Here is a 19,303-nt window from a genome sequence, read left to right on the forward strand (position 1 = left end):
CAGCAGGAATCTGCAAGCACAGATCTACTGTGTCACTTGATCCTCATGGACTCCTTGCAAAAAATCCAGACCTCGTTTGAATAGTGGGATTTGCAGCCAGCGTTACACAGGAAAGAAAGACTCCCCATTGCACAGCCCAGGATGATCATGCCCTGTGGAACCACTCCTCAGGTAGACTCTTCCCGTTCCTTTACGGTAGTAACCAATAATTTCTGAAGATAAGCTGCACAAAAGCAAAGAGAAGGTAGTGAACTGTGGTTAAGAAGTACTGTCTGCATAGGTTGTTTGTGCACCATTTGATAGCACTATTATCACTTACTGAGTTTATTCTGGCAGAGGAACTAAGGAGCTTTAGTTTCCCAGTGTGTTAAAATAAGCTGGGTGTGTGCAATGGTCGCAGACCCCTGGTATAGGGATCTCACACTGTCAGGGAAGTCTAATCTGCTATTCAGTTTTTGCTTTACCTCCCATCTTTCAACGGATGGGTTTAATTCCAGGTTCAGCTTTAACATTCAAAACTAATGAGAATGTCTTCATCTGGGCAATAGACTTGTCATTTTTGAGCACATTTCCTTCTTATTTAACATTGATCTGAGAAAATAAATAGGACCTAGACAAAACCCAGTTAACTCAGAATGGGAATTCTTCCCAGTTGTCCTTTTTGGGCTTGAGGGCAGGTCATATTTGTTACTAGAGTTTCTACCAGAGCACATCTACCAAAGTGCCTTAAAAACAAGTGGAAAGGATGCAATAGAAAGTACATCTGAAATTTGCAGTGGGCACATTAAGAACTTTCCCTGAGTATATTTTCATAGTGATTTTAATATATTACCTTTTGAATTTACTTCTTTTCCCTAAAGAAGAGGGTTTTCATGTAGGATTAAAAGAAAAGTGCATGTTTGTTTCTGTGACCTGAGTCTAACATCTTATCTTTTAAACTCTACAAGCTATTGATCAAAGCTATTTTACAAGTGGAAATACATATATATATATTTTCTCTGACATTTTTATTTACACATACTTTGACCAATACTTTAAGAAATATTCTAGACATTTTGGGCAAGTTCTTTCTGGCAGATACTAGCATGCCAAGGACAGGAAGAGAATTCACAAGTTCAAAGTATATGAAGGAATTCATAATATCAATAAACGACCCTAGTGTTTCTTAGCTAACCTTAAATTGCCAGTAGTTAATACCCATATAATCAATACTTTGTAAATGAGATGGAATTTTACAGAGCTACAAACCTGTGAACAATGTGAGATTGATTATGGGCCTCTTCTTGAGATGACAGTCTAAACATGCCAGTATTTGAATAATTCATATAATCCAGTTAATGGCATTCATAACAACTACCTTTGGGACTAAAATAATGGCTTAATAATAAGAAGAAACAGACCAAGCAAGTTTTTAGTCTATCTAATTATGTAAACTCTCTGAGGCATAAAGTGAAAGTTCTCAACAAAAGCCAAATGAAGTGTGTGCTTTTTGGTAATATTCATAACATATGCTCCTCCGTATTAGCATTACATGGGCCAAACAATCCCTGCATTTATGTTTTCCATACAAGTAGGGTTTAACCTATATTCCGATCTTTTCACAGAAGGGCAAATTAAATTAGTGGGCCAGTTTGGGTCTCTGATTCAGCATGCCTAACTTGAAGCGTATAAATAGTCTTACTGAAAATAGCAAAGGTAATGAGTTGCTTTTAGATGGTTGACTAGAGCTAAGATGTGAGTACAGGGAAGACCTGAGAGGTGTTTGTTGCTACCATAAGGTATGATAGACTGGCAAGACACTCTGGGAATAACAGTATTGGGAGGATGAGTTTGCAGAGGATTTAATAGCAAAGTTGTGAAGAGACTTTGCTGGATCTGCATCCATGTAAGAAAAAAAAAAAAAAAAGGGGGTTGAGATCAGAAATAACTGAGTATTTAATTGGTTTGTCTGCAAGGTACAATCCCACAATCACATTCAGAATTACTATTTGTAAAATGAGTGTGTTAGTTCTCCCAGACTATCACAATTATAAGATAAAACGTGTTGGCTTTTCTCCATGTAATAACCCCCTTACAGCATGGCAGCAACAGCTGGAGTGCTACCACAAATAAATCACTGTGTTACCTAATCTGGGTGCTAGTTAAAATACATATCGCTGCTACTATGCTGACTGCATTAACGCCCTCAACTAAATCTGGAAAAGCTCTGCTGACAGTGCTGATTAGGGAGTAGCAAAAAGCCACAGGCAGGCAAGATATATGAGCACCCTACACTCGGGTGCCAGCAGTGCTTTGCAATGGGGAAGATAATAGTAACGGACCTGCTCTGACCTTCCTGCACCTCATCACAGGCCGAGTCCTGCTCTGCAGCCCCTTGCTCTTGACATGACGTCAGGGTGAAACAGCAATATACAAATATTTCCATTGGTGGGTGTCCCTATTTTTCATCAGAAATTGTTTCTGTGGGTGTTTTCTATCTAGCTTTATCAGAATTATGACTTTAAAAAAAAAAAAAAAAGACCAAAAAAAAATTAAATTTCAGTCCTTCAAAAACTGATTAAATCAGCAGGGAAGGGTTGCTGTAATAAATCTTTGAATTCCAGTATAACCTTGATCCCTTATTCAACCCTATTTTTATATGAGTAATAGCGAGTATTAGTAAAAACAGATATATTTTGTGCTAGAAAAGATGGAGAATTATTTATCGCAACACTGTTTTATCTCATAACTGAAACAGATAAACACCATAGCTCTCTATAAACTGCATTTCTGTTCATGAATGAAGGCTCATGTAAAACGACATTTACAGTCTCAAAGACACAAAGCTTTGTGAAGGCTTTATTCTGAGCATTTCTTGGAAGGTTGCTCTTCAGGTATACTTCAGACAAACCTACTCTATATGAAATGTTAGTGGTGTTATTGCTAATGGTGCAATAACAAATGGGGGGAATATCGTTATGTATTCTGCCCAGGAGCATCACATATGGTGTCTTCCTAAAGTCACTCCATCTTCTCATCCCTCTTCTCCTCTTCTACATGTAATAATGCAGATGAGACAGATGCAACCGGTTTTTTTATCTTTTTTTGTCAAGTACATAGCTTCTGCATACTGAATATGCTAGTATTTGATCACAAATCGAGGAAGAATATGAACTTATTCCACTGTCCCTAATCTCTCCTGTTCTGTTATATTGACATATTATGACTATGAATTTAGTCTACAATTCTAAGGTTTGTTAAGCGTGCAGGGAAGTTATTTTTGGTCTTTGTTTTGCGCGAAACACGCATGAAGCAGTTCCCTCCAGTCTTACATTTACTCACACGTAAAAGTGAAGCTGCACACTGACACCATGCAGATTTGCAGGACTGGTTCTGAATTGCCTTTGAAAATGATGCACTGTACAATCTACAGGAACTTGTAAAATAACCTTGCTCATATTGCCACTTTCTCTCAGGAAAATACTTTTTCATTTGTTTTATTTCCTTTCTGATACAGATTTTTTCAAGTTCCAATAAAATCTTCATTGGCCATGTCTTCATCAGTGTAAACAACTGAATGATTTAGCATCCTAAAACAGATTTGTGTGAATTACTGCAGTCAAAAACACTAGTGAAATTGTTTAATAGATAATTACTCCTACAGAATCAGTGCTGAGAGCAGGAAACATGGCATATTGGTTACTTTTCCCCTCCTGTTGAAAGAGGCTGCGACTCTATAACCTGCTGTGATGATAAAAGTGGTCTAATCATGGAGTCAGGATGATTGTGGTGGTTGAAAGGAACAAAGTTAAAAGAAATTTCAAGGACTGCTGGGAACTTTTTAAACTGATAGTGTTGATTTTATTCACCAGCTCCTGGGCATACACCGCACTCGAGGGAGTAAGCCTCAAGTGATTTTCTTTTTATTTAGTTTTGGCTATATAACAAAGTACAGAAGGCACCGAGTGACTGGCAGTACATGAATTTAGCCTTCAACAGTGTGTATACAGCACTGACTCTGAGGTGTTTTATCTTGTCCCTCGGCACTGTCTGTTGAGTTGACTGCTGTGCCTGTGCTCTAGCTGAGCTTTTCTCAATATCAGCACAGTGAATTTACATCATTGACCATATATTGTGTAGACATAATCTATTCTTTGTAGCATCAGATTTAAGTGAATTGATGTCAGACTACTGGCTTTCTTTTACATGCAGTTTTACCTGAGTGAGTCAGCATTCATCATTTATTCTAGCCCCAGAAAACTTCCTCATTGAAATTCAAAACCAGTTTGAGGCAGTTTCCATTACCTGTAGGTGTTAAACGGCACCTTACCCAAGTTTCATAAAGTCTTTCACGCCATGAGGATGTAGGGAAACAGGCATCCTCAGATCAGCTTGTGAACATCGCAGCCAAATCCCTGATGTATGCTGGGTGAATTAGGTCCCATCGAAGTTGCTGGATGCAGGACCCCCCCCTGAGCTGGGGCTGAATGCAGGTCCATGGATGGGATCTGAGAGTCAAGCCTGAAGCCATTACTCTCAAAATAACCTTAGATTTAAGTGGGGCTGATCAGCCTTTTTTTTTTTTTTTTTTTTTTTTTCCTTTAAGTAGTAGTTTCCTCAAATTTCCATACAAGTATTCTCTTCTTACAAGGTCTCTACCATGCATTAATACTTAAATTATTGGGGTAAATCCCTCAAAATCCTATTGATCTTGTGTCATCCTTGATTTTTTCCAGTTAATCTAGGTAATGATAAGGAGTGTTTTATAACTGAATAAGCTATTACCTTTTTAAAAAAGATGCGTTAAACTCTTGTTCTTATCCTGGTGACTTTCACCTCTTTGTTTGTTTTAAAACACAGTCACCCATGTAATTAGAATATATAACATTCTGTCCTAGATCTGAATGCACAACGCAGAGCTTCCTAAGCTGTTTTTCTTCACAATTGCCACAGAAAAGTACCTTTGAAAATGCTTTTAGTGCTAAAAGAGATAGTTCACATTTCACATGGGGAACTTTGCTTCCTACTGAAGTACGTTAAGAAAGAAAGATTTCAGCACCTGTTTCGTTATAGTCATTGCACAGTTGTAGTATTTTAAGTTTTGCTAAGCTCTGACACAAAAAATTTAAAATACATAAAAAGAACCCAGACACAAAGGGCCAATTAATTCTTGGTGTATCCAAATGAACTGAAAGGAGCTACCGCAGGCATGACGTTGGCCCCATGGGGATCTTGCATGTAAGCAAGCTGCAGGGATTTGAAAGTGGTTTTTTCCCCCTTCATTGGGATTTTCCTGCAAATGTTGACAGAATATGTAGATCTAATTGCAAAACACAGTATCCTGTTGTTATTTCCTCTGTTCTATCAAGCTCACTACTGCTTAAAGCCAAACTCAAAGCTCAGTTTGTGACTCAGAGTATGGATACTGATCAAGACAGCCTCTAAAAGGAAATGTTCTGTCTGTTAAAACAAGAGAAAATTGTACAGATTATCAATACAGATATCCAGATAAGGGTATAGAGCAGGCTGGTATATAGCAGAAAAAAAGGAAGGCTTTTTACCTACTGAAACTCAAAGACCACAGGTTACAGTATGTATATTAAATGAGTATTTAAAACTTAAATTATTTTTGTTTCATTTTTATGATTATCTGACCAAATCTTCCCTTCATTCAGTAGGACTTTCTTTTTCCAAGTTTTGAGTTTCAGCTGTAGTATTAAACTCTGACAGATTACTTTTGGGTGGGTTTTTTGTCATTGTTTTCTTCCTGAAGTGCAGTGGTTGATTTGTTGTACCTTAGAGATGGAGGCTGGGGGATGGAAAGGAGCCATTGTGGGAATATAACACCCAGGGGTTAAAGCCATGGTTTCATTAGAAACTACTCTTTCTGAGTAAACAGGGGGAAAAAAAATTTCCACATAAATTCTCATTGAAAAAATCTCCTCAAGTTTATTATCTGGAAAAAGAAAAATTGGGAATGAAGTTGAAAGAATATTAGGTATATACATAACTGGATCAAAGAAAAATTATTTGGTGTTGCATTAGATCTTCCTTTTCCCAAACAGTGAAATGTGAAGATGCTACTAGTCAGTATATGCAAAAGGCAAACAATCAATGACTGGTTTCTGTCTGACTGTGCTTTCTAATTTGTTTTTGGAGATGGTGTTCGCTTAATTATTAATAAATTTGTAAATACATGAAAAATTGTTGAAATTTCCTGTTTATTAATATTTTTAAATTCCATATAAAGAGTGAAATCTGCATAAGAGACCTTCAGAAACCTTTATGTCTAACTGGTTACTATTCTATGTTAACTACATTTTTAAATGTAGTTAGGGGGCTCATAGTAGTCTCTGCATCTATCCTGTTACAAGTACGTGTCTTATTTTTTTCTCTGGGAGACCTGGAATGAGGGAAAACATTTCCCAAGATTGTAAAAAGGCCTGAATCTCTTCTAATTTATACCTGTCTAAATTCCCGGTGTGAGTCCATTCTTCCCATTGCAATTGCAAATGTTCCTGAGTTTTCCAGGTATATGTGAGAAAGGTTCTGTAAAAAATCTGATCTTTTATAGGCAGTTTCTCCTCTCTCAGTAGGTCTAAACCTCTAAAATACCCATTATTACTCTAAAGGTGTATGAGTGTTTCTTAATTTCTTATAGGGAGAACTATGTTAAAAGTACACTGAAATGTCTTTTGCCTCAAGCATAAAAATATCAGAGGCCACCCATTTCAGATAAGTAGCAAAGAAATAGCTAGAGTCCCTCAAAAAAAAAACCAAACTAGTGGTAAAATTCTGTCTTTCTCCACTTTCCCATTGTGTAGGGATATTGAAACAGTAGGATATTGAAACATTGAAGTTTGATCGTCTTACATCATTAACAGAGGCTAGATAACATTACCAAGTGAGAGAAAATCTTGAGACCACACTGTAAAGCATAAAGGGATTAAAGTATTTGGACAGCAGATACCTGATCTGTCTCTGACTCCCCATATTCCTGTACTGGGGCTGCTATCCCAAATAGTAGGGATTGCACAGGGTGAGCTCCACTGACTGGGGAGCAGAGATGAGATTCGTTTGGAGGAGGCAAGTGCTAATGCAGTTTAATGTATTATTTACATTGTCCCAGTGGCTCACTCTAGTATTTCCATTCGTCTCCTTTTATCACACATCTGCCTGCACCTTCACACAATTCTCACAGTATGACAGCTCTTCGTTAAGCTTCATTTGGTGCAAAAGTTGCAGGCTTCAGCTGTCTACCAGTGAGAGAGTGGGCGGGCAGTTGCCACCGATTGCTTCATGGTTGACTTCATTGCAGGGACAAGGCTGACAATGCCGACATTGTTTTATTTGAATATCACATTCTGAACTTTGTGAGAATACAGTTGGCTTTCCCATATCATAGATGGATAAAGAAGGCAAAGTTAAGGTTGTCTGAATATTGTTGAACTCTCTGTACATCTTCATTTTGTACTTCAAGGTGTTGAGGTCAACTTAGACAAGTACACAGGGAGTGTTTATAGCAATTGATAGCCATTGATATTTTGCTGTTGACTGTTTTGGGATTAGCATTTCAACCATTATCTTTACATATATGAAATTTCAGTGAGAGTCAAGCAAAGGTCTATTTGTTTGCTGTACAGAACATCCATGTATTTTTTCTTTTACAAAGACATTTAACCTGAAGTTAACTTAGGCTCTTTGGTGTGGGATTGCAAATTGGCTTCTAATGGAACAGAAGATTCAGCCTTTGATAAATTATCACATTGTTGCATTTCCTTTTTAGGAAGGAAATATACAGTAGTAGTCCTATATACCACTAATATGCTATATCCCAGTAATATGCCAGTGATAATCTATATATCAGTAATATACATGTATGTGTGTGTACACATACACGTGAAGACATAAGCATACTACAGGCTTTTGGTTCAATCTTTTTTATTTATTTATGTGCATATGTACCTGAAATGAATGAAAGATAAAAGGAATTAATGCAAGTGTAAAGATAGTAATTTAAATGCTTACAGCTATGGTTTTTTCCTTTCTGCTGTTTACAAAACAAAAACCAAAGGAATCTACAATCAGAATTGTGTCTCAGATGGTTAGTGATAACATTGTACTGTTATTTCAGATAAACCTGCAGAAGAAGATGAGAGTCACTGGAGTTATAACTCAAGGTGCCAAGAGGATTGGAAGTCCAGAATATGTAAAATCTTACAAAATTGCATATAGTAATGATGGAAAGTCGTGGACAATGTACAAAGTAAAAGGCACAAATGAAGATATGGTAAGATTAAGCCATCTGTATATGAATACATCTTATGGTTTAGCTGCCTTCAGAAGTATGAGGTATCTCTAGTAGATAAGCATAATTGCCTGACAGTATGATACAGGTTGCCTTGTTATTATTTTTCTCTGAAAAAAAAAAAAAATCAATAAATTTACACTTTCTGTCTGCTAAGAATTTCTTATACTTTAATTGATGGTTGTATAAATACTATGTCCCAAGGCTAGAATAATCCTGTTTATTACACTTAACTGATTTTCATTTTAATTAGTTTACCAGTAATTACTCATTACTCTGTTTTGAATTTAGTTTTAGTACATTGGCAGATTGGTGTTAACCCTTAAAAGCATAGAACCCATTCATCACTGCTAATCTGTACTGCACAAACAGTGTCATCCAGTGGGAAGTATGTGTTTACAGTTTATAGTTACCACGTATTTTTTATAGAGTTGTGCAGAAGCAGCAAAAATCCCTTTACTGTGCAAGTTAAGATAGAACTAAGGCACTTTGCAGCATTAGACATAGTTTCTCTATGAGGAAATTAAAATGCTGTATGAAGAGGTATATAATGAGGGAAGAAAACAAAGTACAAGCATATCTGGTTAGAGTGAGGAGTGAATGGAAGAATGCTTATAGGTTTAATTCAGCTCCCCCTGCGATCAATGAGAGGGTTACAGTGCATTTCAGTGGGAGTTGGATCAGGTTCTTGAAGTAGAGGGGAAAAAAATAAATATGTCAATCAGCGTAAATAATTGCAGACTAAATTGAATTGGGACTGTTTAATACACTAATTAAAAAAGAAGACATAATTTAGTTTCATTAGTAGCTTCCGTTTCTAGGAATGACAAGGAAGAGGTCCTGATTCAGCGCAGGTGGCAAACACGTGCCAATGCAAGCCAATGGCAGTATGTTTTGCTTAAAAACTTGTATGTTAGGCACTAGAGGTGATAAAGCAGCCTCTGAGAAAAGCTTGTACAGAAATGTGCAGGGACGGTCAGAAGAACAACACAGATATTTTGGAGATTTGGAAATGAACTGAACTTTCAGTAATCCTCCTGACACCTTTTTACAAATATGTCATTTTCTCACAGGTGTTCCGTGGAAATGTGGACAACAACACCCCATATGCCAATTCCTTCACCCCTCCCATTAAGTCGCAGTACGTACGGCTGTATCCTCAGGTGTGCAGAAGACACTGCACGCTGAGAATGGAACTGCTTGGCTGTGAACTCTCAGGTGGGTTTCTGCTGTCGCCGCCCCTCAGGAGTCAGACATCAAGCAGCGCATTTTTGTGCCCGAAGTCTAAACTGTTTCAGTTTATTCCCGGTGAAATGCAGTTGGCAATCCTGAGTTTATCCAGACTCAGTCACTTACCTCTTTTTATGTACGTTATATAATCATACATATATAAGCAGCACCACTTACCTAAATGATGTAAGTGACAATAGTTGCTTGCAGTAGGGCAGTAATAGTAGTAAGGTAATGTGGTAGCAACCTAATAACACTTTGTAAATTTTTCTGTGCACATTGGCCTCCAATTACATACAGCCTAGAAAAGGTCATTTATAGCAGTTTTAATAAGTATCAACAGCTATCGGAACCCGTAATGTTACATACTAAGTAGACCATAAGACAGAGAGTCTCTAACTCACAGTTACGCTCAGCACAGCCTAACTAAGCGCTGAGAACAGTTTCTGAGAGCCAAAGCTGTTTGTGCAGTGCTGTACAGCAGAGTCACAGCAGAAGCGGGCATCAAAACTGGTTTGAGTAATTTCTCCTGGCTGTTGGGTGACCATGCTGATGTGCGATGTGACATCCTCAGAGGGACAAGGGTGCTTCAGCTGCCATCAAGGACCACTCAAAGTGCAGTAAGATATATTTTGCTGGATTGTTTTAGTCAAGATTTCAGCTTAGATTTGTTTTGTGGATTTCTAGCAGAACCAGGGATTGCATCTCATAGCAAAAAGTAAATGAACAAGTGAAACAATATAAAACCTCTTAAGGTTTGTAGTAGCAGAAGTTATAGCTCATAAATGTAAAGCCTGACCTCTAGCCACTCTCCATGTTCCTGTACAAATTCAGTAAAGCATGTAAATTTTTTATCTTTTTCAAGAAATCAACCTTTTACCCGTGGGAGCGCTCCACTGAATTCATTTAAGAATGATTTTTATGTGGCTGCCTGCTTACTGTACAAACAATAGTTATCCAGTTCACGAATGATATATCAGAACAGCTGGAGTTAAATAATTCTCATTCCTCCAGTGGCATCAAAACCAGATTCAGAAATGAAATGTTAATGCATTAATCTCACTGTAGCCCTTTTCCAAAATAGATAGGTTTGAGAGTAAATAGAAAATTCTGTCTAGCTGCTTTAGTCTATTAGATTTTTTTTTTTATGTCTTCCGTTTCTGGAACCACAATTTAGAGTAAGTCCTTGCCAGAATGACCAGGAATTGTTTTGCTCAAAGAACTGTGAAAGCTACTCAAGTGAATTCATTTCAGTGGTCTCCTAACAGTTTCAAGGTCATAATTTCTTAGAACTGCAGGCAGCCAAGGCTCAGCCGAATAATTTCAATCTTACTGAAAGAATAGTATAATTATACGTAATGACAGACTAACTCACTCTAATTCCAAGTGGTCTGTCTTAGGCTGAAAAACACTTTGAGAGGTTTGGTTTCTCTAAGAAGTCCTAGTGCTAGAGAAGAGAGTCACTATAGAAGGGAGGGAGACTGTCTTGCAGCACCAGTTCATCACAAAAACTAATTCTTTCTTAGGACAAACTTCAGCAAAATTTTCTATATAATCTGCTCTAGGCTTATAAAGAGCTTTACATGCCAGGACCCATGGTCAGATCTTATTGAAAACCATAATCAATGCCTGTGGAGCTGCCCATCAATAAATTAGGCATTGATATCGTGGCCTTGTGTTCCTGCCTTACTTGTGTTTTGCACATCTCTGTGTTGTAATTCCTTTCCCTTCATAAGGTATTGCTGGGGGAGGAGAAACAGATCTCAGCTACTGTTTATTGGAATGCCTTTATTCATTAAGCTGTTATTAATAGTAGCATCAAGCTGTTGTTTTTAAAAACATGTAACTTCGCACAACACAGTGACTTACTCATGCCATTCACTCACTCGCCTAAACACGTGCACGTAGCAGGCCCAGCCTTCTTGCATGCGGTCCGTGTCATACCTTATTGATGCTCGTGTATGTTGGTGGCTGTGCACCAGGTTCAGGAAATTCTTGGTGTTCTGAGTTTGTCAGTTCTTGTAGAGGGATGCTGGTGCTCAGAACTTAACGATCCATGTGAGACTCATAGCGTCTTCTGAGCAAGTAATTTTGCTCTTTTTGGCATGTTGTTCTCTGGTAACTTTATCCTAAAAGCACCTATAGGTACCACTCACACACAAGTGGATTTTGTAACATCTGCATTTAATACTACATTTCCCTCCCCTTGTTTGTCTTCAGCACTATCTAATATGGAAAGGAATCCTGTATTCATTAATAGGAAGAAAATTTTTTAAATCTCTTGATTTTCAGAAAAGAATAATATCACAGTATTAATCAAAATAAAACCACCTTTGCCCTCAAGTAATTGACCTATGCTGCTTTTGCATATACTGTATGAATCCTGGCCCAAGACAAGATGCGTGTAGACCTTTGCATGCAGATCCATTTGTGGGTTTGCCTCCACTGCATTCGATATTTAATATTTCCTTTGAGGGTTTGAGCTTTTTGAAAGAAGAGGTAGGTGCGGGATATGGTACAGGATACAGACTGAAGAGTAAAATAATGTGCCCTCAGAAGAGTCAACAGAGAGTAACTTTTGTGTGGATTCTTTCAGTTTTCAGATGCTAATACACATCCTCATTATTTCACTGCTCCTGTTTCATTGAGCTACACCAAATAAGAAGTAACTGCAAACTTATACCTACATAGGTTTAAACATACAGAATTATCAGATATCATTTATCACAGATGGCGATAGCCAAAGCATCTCAAACATTTTGACCTAAGATGCTCCACTGGGCACAGGTGTAAGTATGTCTACATCAGCTCTCACTAACTTTAACAGGTTGTAAAAATGGAAGGGGAGATTAAATCCTTTCACAGGGACATTACAAAACAAATTTAAAGAAGATACAGTGCAGTGAAGAAGTCCCAGGGAGTCATGAGCATTATTATAAATACACTTCTATGAGGGATGACTATCTGTAGACACAAGGTTTTGTACTAGTTAATGATTCTGTCCTTTGAGCTCTAGGTTATAGCTCACCTATCAAAATAAACAGTCATTATCTTCTGTCATTGCAGCGGGGTGCCGTAGGAGCTGGGAAGTGACTGGGTCTGCTGTTGCTCTCTGTGACACAGCACTAAGACATTGTTCTGCCACCCATGTGCATCATGTTCATCTCTTCTGGTTCTCATTGCTTTTCTCACTTTCTCCTGTTACCTTTAACAACTATCTTCCTCTTCCCTTTGGGGCAGTGGAGAAGGAAAGCGAGTGTAAAATCCCATTAGTGCATGCACACATGCACAGACACACAAGCAGATATATCTGTTGTTTCATAAATCAATAATAATACTATTTTTGATGGATTGGACCAGCACTGAAAAACAATTTTGACAACCCATGTTTTTGTGTCAGGAACCTCCTTCAGACTCCTCAGATGAAACATTCCTGCTGACAGCCCTTGTGATCTTGGAGCGATACTTCAGAATTGAATAATAAGCAAAGTCCTTCTTTAAAGCAACAGATGACTCTGTCTCATTTGTGCTATCAGTTGCTCCCTCCTACTCCCGGGAAAATTGTTTTGTTGTTGTTTTGAACTAGGTAGTTCATTCTACAGACAAGGCTGTGCAATTTCCATTTGTGCACTGAGAATCAGTTCTGAAAGTTGCGCTTTTTTTCAAAAATTAATTCCATTTTCTGTTTATTTTTTAATTTAATATGAAATATGTCAGTATTTCAAATTTCAAATACAGTAGTTACTACATTAAAGAGCATATTATTATTATTATTATCTATCTCTGGTAATATGCGTTTGCTCCTGCTGTTAGAACCCCCACAAAGGGCTTGGTCTTACCTTCCTGATTTGAATCCCTAATAAGTCCACTTATTTCTGAGTGTTAAACCTATGGAAGAAACAGAAAGTAGAATCTGACAAAAGGTCTTTGCTAATAATATCAAAGAAACTTAAAAAAAATCAGTTCTTTAAATCTGGGTAAACATACTGTGGAGGAAATTGACTTTTAAGAAAAAGAGAACTAGCTTTGATATCTATCTCAGATAAAATGAAAAACAAAATAAAAACTTTGAAGGTGTTTTAAGAGGTCACGCAGTGCTCTGGCTGTATCAAGAGACACCAGCTGAGCAGGGTCATGGTCCCAGCAGGAAAGGCTTCACGACTTAGATGTGTGCTTTAAGAAACACAGCTGGTGACTCAGCAAATGATTACCTGATAGGAATCAGCTCAGCAGTGTGGGATGTGAGTGTCAGGTGGAAAACCTCTCTTTTCCCACTGATACATAAAGTCAAGGTTGTGTGCATTCACAGTGATGATGCACTCCTTGCAAAACCAGGTTTATAAGATCTGGGCATGCTCTCACTCAATGAGTTAAGAGTATGTTAAAATATTATTGTCAATTTTACTGAGTCAAGTCAGCTACTGAACTGAGTAGGATCTCTGAATTTGTGAAGTGAAAACTTTAGGATAACTGCACATATGCAGGTTTTTGACAGCTGGGGCAGGAAGGAAATGAGAAGATGGCTTCTTATGTTCCCATCTCCATCTTTCACCTTTTCCTCAACCATCAAACATTACTCCACCCAGCCGTACATCCACCTTTCCTGACTTCTTAGCAGCCCTCTTGCTCAGTCACTCGACTCGTCTTTTTTTTATTTTATTTTTTAAAATCTTAAAACCATGCAGCTCATCTGCCTCCCTTGGCTTCTAACACTGTTGTTCCAGTGCTGCTATCAAAGGGTGTCTCTCCTGTTATCAGCTTGCTTATTCCCTCTTCTGGGTCCAAATGTACCTTCCCGGTCTACAAGAGCAAGGCAGAGGAACATAGAGTCACTTATTGATTTTTTTTTTTTTTTTTTTCATGGACACCCAACAGAGAAAGGAGGAGCCCAAGATCGATCTGTTGCTACTGTCAAAATAACTTGATGTGGGACATCCACCTGGTTTAAACAAATAAGCCATTAACTCTCAATTTCTCTTAAGCGATTATCTCCTACTATTCTCCCTCCTTCACAGTTGTTTTTCCGTAGTCATCCACTCTTGTCAGTGAGTGCTGAGGCTTTCTAAGTTTTTGCCTAGATGTCAACTAACTCAAAAATTTAAAAGAGCTCAGTGCTTGTTAACATTTTACTTCAGCAGTGGCATTAAGAAAAATTAGTTTTCCTCAGTAGACAAACACATGGTGGATGTGACATGGCATGAAAGCATGAGAAAATTGAACTGAACAGGGGAAACAATAGCAAGCTGCTGGATAGGAAAATAAAAACAAGATAAGAAGAGACAAAAGTCATCTTTTCTGCTTGTTTGCCTTCATAAATTTATGCCAGGATAAAATATGTTGAATTCTCTATCTTGTTTTTGATTCTTCCAAGGTAGTGTCGAAATAAAGTTCCTTGAATTGGCTATTTTTCATTCGTTTGCTAGCGATTCCTCCAACAACAGCCTTGATTAAAGCCTTTTCTTCAAGAACTGCTAGTTTTCTTTTCCATAACAGAAAACCTAAACCAGTTACAGAGTTAAGTAAGTAGTGTCACAGATCTTATTTTGCTGTTCCAGGTTGCTCTGAACCCCTGGGGATGAAATCAGGACATATACAGGACTACCAAATTACTGCCTCCAGTGTTTTCCGTACACTAAACATGGACATGTTCGCTTGGGAGCCCAGGAAAGCCCGTCTGGACAAGCAAGGCAAAGTTAATGCCTGGACCTCTGGCCACAATGACCAGTCACAGTGGTTGCAGGTAAAGTTTCACATACGTTTTCCCAAATGTTTATCTTCTTTGTGTTTCAGGTATGGGGATGGTTGGCTGGTTTAGGATTATATCCATATTCTTCGGTTTCTGAGTGTAACCATCCTGTCTCTGCCACATGTAGATGATGAAGCTATGAAATCGTATCTTCATGTCTTTGGTACCTCAGTTGCAGAAAACGCCGCTCAGGGAAACCTTCACCTCCACTAGCCAAACCTTATGAGTTGCCCACAGCCATGAATTTTCCTTTGTTAATGGACACACATAGTAGATGCAGATCTGTTTAATGGCTTCTCCTCTTTTGTTAAGAGAATTGATTTTTCTTCCCCCTTTCTGTCCTTCCAAAGTTCCCTGGAAAAACGTATTTACTTCAACTTTGTGCATGTTAGCAAATCTGGCTCATAGAAATTATCTTTTTCTACTTGAGACTGCTCAAAATTACCGTCTGACATCACTCTGAAGCTAGCAAGACTGATTCAGCACATGAATTCATTATAAAGCTGTGCACAGGGGTTGTTTTCAGCCTGGGAGTGATTTATAAAAGTCAGTAGTACGCTAATGTGAAAGACTGCCATAAATCACCAGTATGGAAGCCTATTCAACCAGTTGCTGACACGTTTACATTTTTTGAACTGTTGAAAATAGCAGTGTATTGAGTCAGCTGCCAGTTTGCAGTGCAGTTCTCAGTCGGAAGCCTCAATAGTGCTAGATGTGGCTACTAACACCCTGCAATCTTTTCACATATAAATTATGGCATATTAGCTTTTTTACCCACAGTTCCTAAGCAATTTTGCAATATGATTACTATCTTTTCTCCAAGTTTACACACGTACAGAAAGGAGAAGTTGCCTTGTCTATTTAACTTTTGAATAACTGAAGATCCTGGGATTTGCTGAAAGTTTTTTAGAGCAGCTTGTTGAAACAGCAGTTAGTAAATTCTGGAGAGGAGGAAAATTTTATTGCTGTGTTTCATGGTGGAGAAGCAGATGAAAGTGTTTCTCCATGTAAAAGAGAGGCAGTTCTATCGTATTTAGCCCCATCAGTGACACCAAGAAACCAAGGGTGTGCAGAGACTCTACAGAAATATTCTGTGGTGTGTTATTCCTCCTGTGGGTGACAGAGAATTTTTAATTAACTAGAGATGGCAAGGGGCTGCAGAGTTAATTCTTATATTCTAAAATTTTCCATTGAAAGTCTTGCTATATTTGAACCTACCTGAACCTGCAAATTTAATCTGATTACCTGCACAATCTCTGCAAGTCCTTGAAGTATCAGGCGTACTCTTTTTTTATCTGGTCAAGAAGAAAGTTGTGAAGAAATACTCATCTTTCAGTTCACTTGTCATATGGCTATGATATGAGTTTGGTAACTTCACAGGAATATGTCCAATTTACCCTTTCCAGATAGTCATTATACTTAGGTTATTTCTCCAAAAGAGTATCATGACATTTCTTGGGGTTTTTTTTAAAAAAGGAGACATTAAAATCACTTGTTTTTTCAGTGCTTAAGCTGGTTGTTAACTTCTGCTATAGGCTGATTATTCTGAATTCCATCCATGAGTAGAGATGGGCTCACATGCTTCAAGTCTAGGTAATGATTCTGTGAGAAAGACTTTGCCATTTAAATTCATCCGTTCATTGTTGTTCTTTTTGCTGGTAGTTTTCTTTTTCCCTTAAAATACGGAGTATTGTATTGTAACCTTTTAACACGCTTACTGCAATTTTATTGTCATGCTGTTTTCATAGAGTTTAGTCAAAACATATTTGTAGAAAAAGCGTGTGAAAGCAGACTTATCTGTATGCCCTTTTCCCTCAGCAATTGCATATTACAAGGAATGATCCCACTAGCAATTCCATGGTATCCTAAAACAGCTTAAAGTAAGACATAGATTTCTGGATTTTGCTGAAGTAGCTGGCCTACCTGACATTTCACAGTGTTAGCTTTCCATGCCTTTTGAATTTTCTCCACACACCTTACTTTGTTTATCTTCTATAATTTTCACTAGAAAGCCTATAATATTGTGTAAAAGCCTCCTGAATACCTTTAAAAATTATTGTTATAGTGTGTGATACGTGGATGACTTGAACAGATCTGTTCTGACTGACAGTTTTTTTGGGGGATCCTTGCCCAGATGCCATTGCTATCAACTGTTCCTCTGTTTAAAAGCTTTTGTGCTGACATCTCAGAGCGCCTGCTGTGATAATAGTTGCTGAGAGCTGATGTTTGCATTGTGCATGTTACTTGCTACTTATGGGCAGTTCACAGCACTTTTGCATGAAACCTAGAGATAAATTCTTTTCTATCATAACCTGGAGTTGTTTCACTCAGTTTTCTCTCAAAATGGAAAATTCAGCATATTCTATGTATTTAAAAATGCAGCTGTTAACAAGTATGCTCTTTGTTTTAAAGTGTTCAGGATTGCTACATCCATAATAGAGCTCCAGAGGCAGAAATATGAAGTATTATGTGGCTCCACACACAGACCGTGCATTTTTGGGTTCAAGAAGATTACTCACCTCACTGGTGCTGCAATTGTTGAAAATCTGTTGTGATCTAGACTCTGATCACTTACAAACTCCAGGTTTCCCACACAACACTCCTTTAGACCAAAAACCATCATTAGCAATAGAAGAAAGTATTTTTGTGATGTGGAGGAAAATTTAATGAGGTTAGATGACTAAAATTCTACTTTTCCAGCTCAGTCATAATCTGGGTCTGAATTCCCCCACGTGCTCACCCATGAGCTCTCTTGCCATTCCTTTAAAAATGATGCTGCAGAAGCAGTCAATTACCTGGCATAATTCATAGCACAGGAGCTTCCATTAATTTAGGTAAGCCTGTTTAGTGCCTCTGTACTCATTGCAGTTGAAATCTATGCAGCTTGGTGATACAGAACAACGTAGCTGATCAGGTTTGGTATGAAATCTAATGGAGTAATCAGTTCCAGCAACTCTCTCTGCTCCTGAATACTTTCTCTGCGGATTCCCTTCCTTTTGGAGCCAATTCTGTGAAATCATCTGAATAAAATTAAAGATTAGGGGATTAGGGGGAGGTGGGGAAATGAAATTTAAAAAAAAAAAAAAAAAAAAGTAATGGCTTGCTTCCCATAATTATGTATAAACTTAGCATAAACTAAGCAATGTAAAGCATTTCAAATTAGAAGAGAAAAGACAGAAAAGGCTAAACTTTACTTTCTTTCAAGGCAGTCCCTTTCCCTTATTACTTTGATTTGCTTGTTAGCATCATTTGCCACCTTGAACCAGTTCACAGGCTTCTCCCCGGATCTCTTGCTGAACTACCGTGACCAGGCTGCTTTGCCAGTTTTGGGAGTGCTTCTGCTCCTCCTGGACACAATCCAGGACTGTCATTCCAGCCAGTCACCCCACTCCCTGTTTCTTCAGTTACTTTACATTAAAGGAAGTGTTAAAGAACTTCCCGCCTTATGCCCAGAATGAGGCACTGAGGCTGTAAAGATTATTGAAAATGATTCCTACTGATCTTTCAGATGCTTGATAACTGCTCTTGTAAATAGATTTTCACCATTCTGTATCTCATTTTCCTAGCCGAGACTATCATTCAAAAGAATTAAAATTTATCTCAAAATTCATTCCCACACTACTACTAATTTTCTGCAGTTATAAATTATGAAATGAGGACAGTCATTTAAACTCTCTTTTCTCTATTTACTGTTAGTTAAGTTTTGGTGGTTTAAAATATTTCCTTATTTCTGCTAGATCGACAGAGGTACTATCTGTCATTGTATTGATTTCCCACTTTCTCTCGCTGTCTAATAAAGGACAGCAACACCATCTACTTTAATGCCTTTGCCCATTTGTCCTTTGCATGGTGCTTCAGCAAGTAATTTCTCTGATCTGCCGTCCTCTGCAATATTCCTTGGAGCTGAGGTATCTCGTTTCATTTGGTGTCTCCAAATAGCTGGAGCTTTCTTCTCCCTCCTCAACCATCTCCTTTGCCTAAATTGTTTCTAAGTTACCCTAGTCCTAATTTAGTAATGATACATAGGTATTGGTAGTGTT

General features: G+C 38.0%; 1 protein-coding gene across 2 annotated transcripts in view; it reads left to right on the plus strand.

Annotated features, from left to right (window-relative positions):
* The window catches only part of EDIL3 (EGF like repeats and discoidin domains 3), a 254,962-nt gene that overhangs the window by 188,222 nt on the left and 47,437 nt on the right, over positions 1 to 19,303 (plus strand). For both annotated transcript variants that reach the window (XM_074812243.1, XM_074812244.1), the window contains 3 exons: positions 8,114 to 8,269; positions 9,361 to 9,505; positions 15,073 to 15,257. In XM_074812243.1, coding sequence (XP_074668344.1) covers positions 8,114 to 8,269; positions 9,361 to 9,505; positions 15,073 to 15,257 — 486 coding nt within the window. The remainder of the gene's footprint in view (positions 1 to 8,113; positions 8,270 to 9,360; positions 9,506 to 15,072; positions 15,258 to 19,303) is intronic.

The sequence above is a fragment of the Strix aluco genome, chromosome Z (genome assembly GCF_031877795.1).
Source record: "Strix aluco isolate bStrAlu1 chromosome Z, bStrAlu1.hap1, whole genome shotgun sequence".
NCBI lineage: Eukaryota > Metazoa > Chordata > Aves > Strigiformes > Strigidae > Strix > Strix aluco.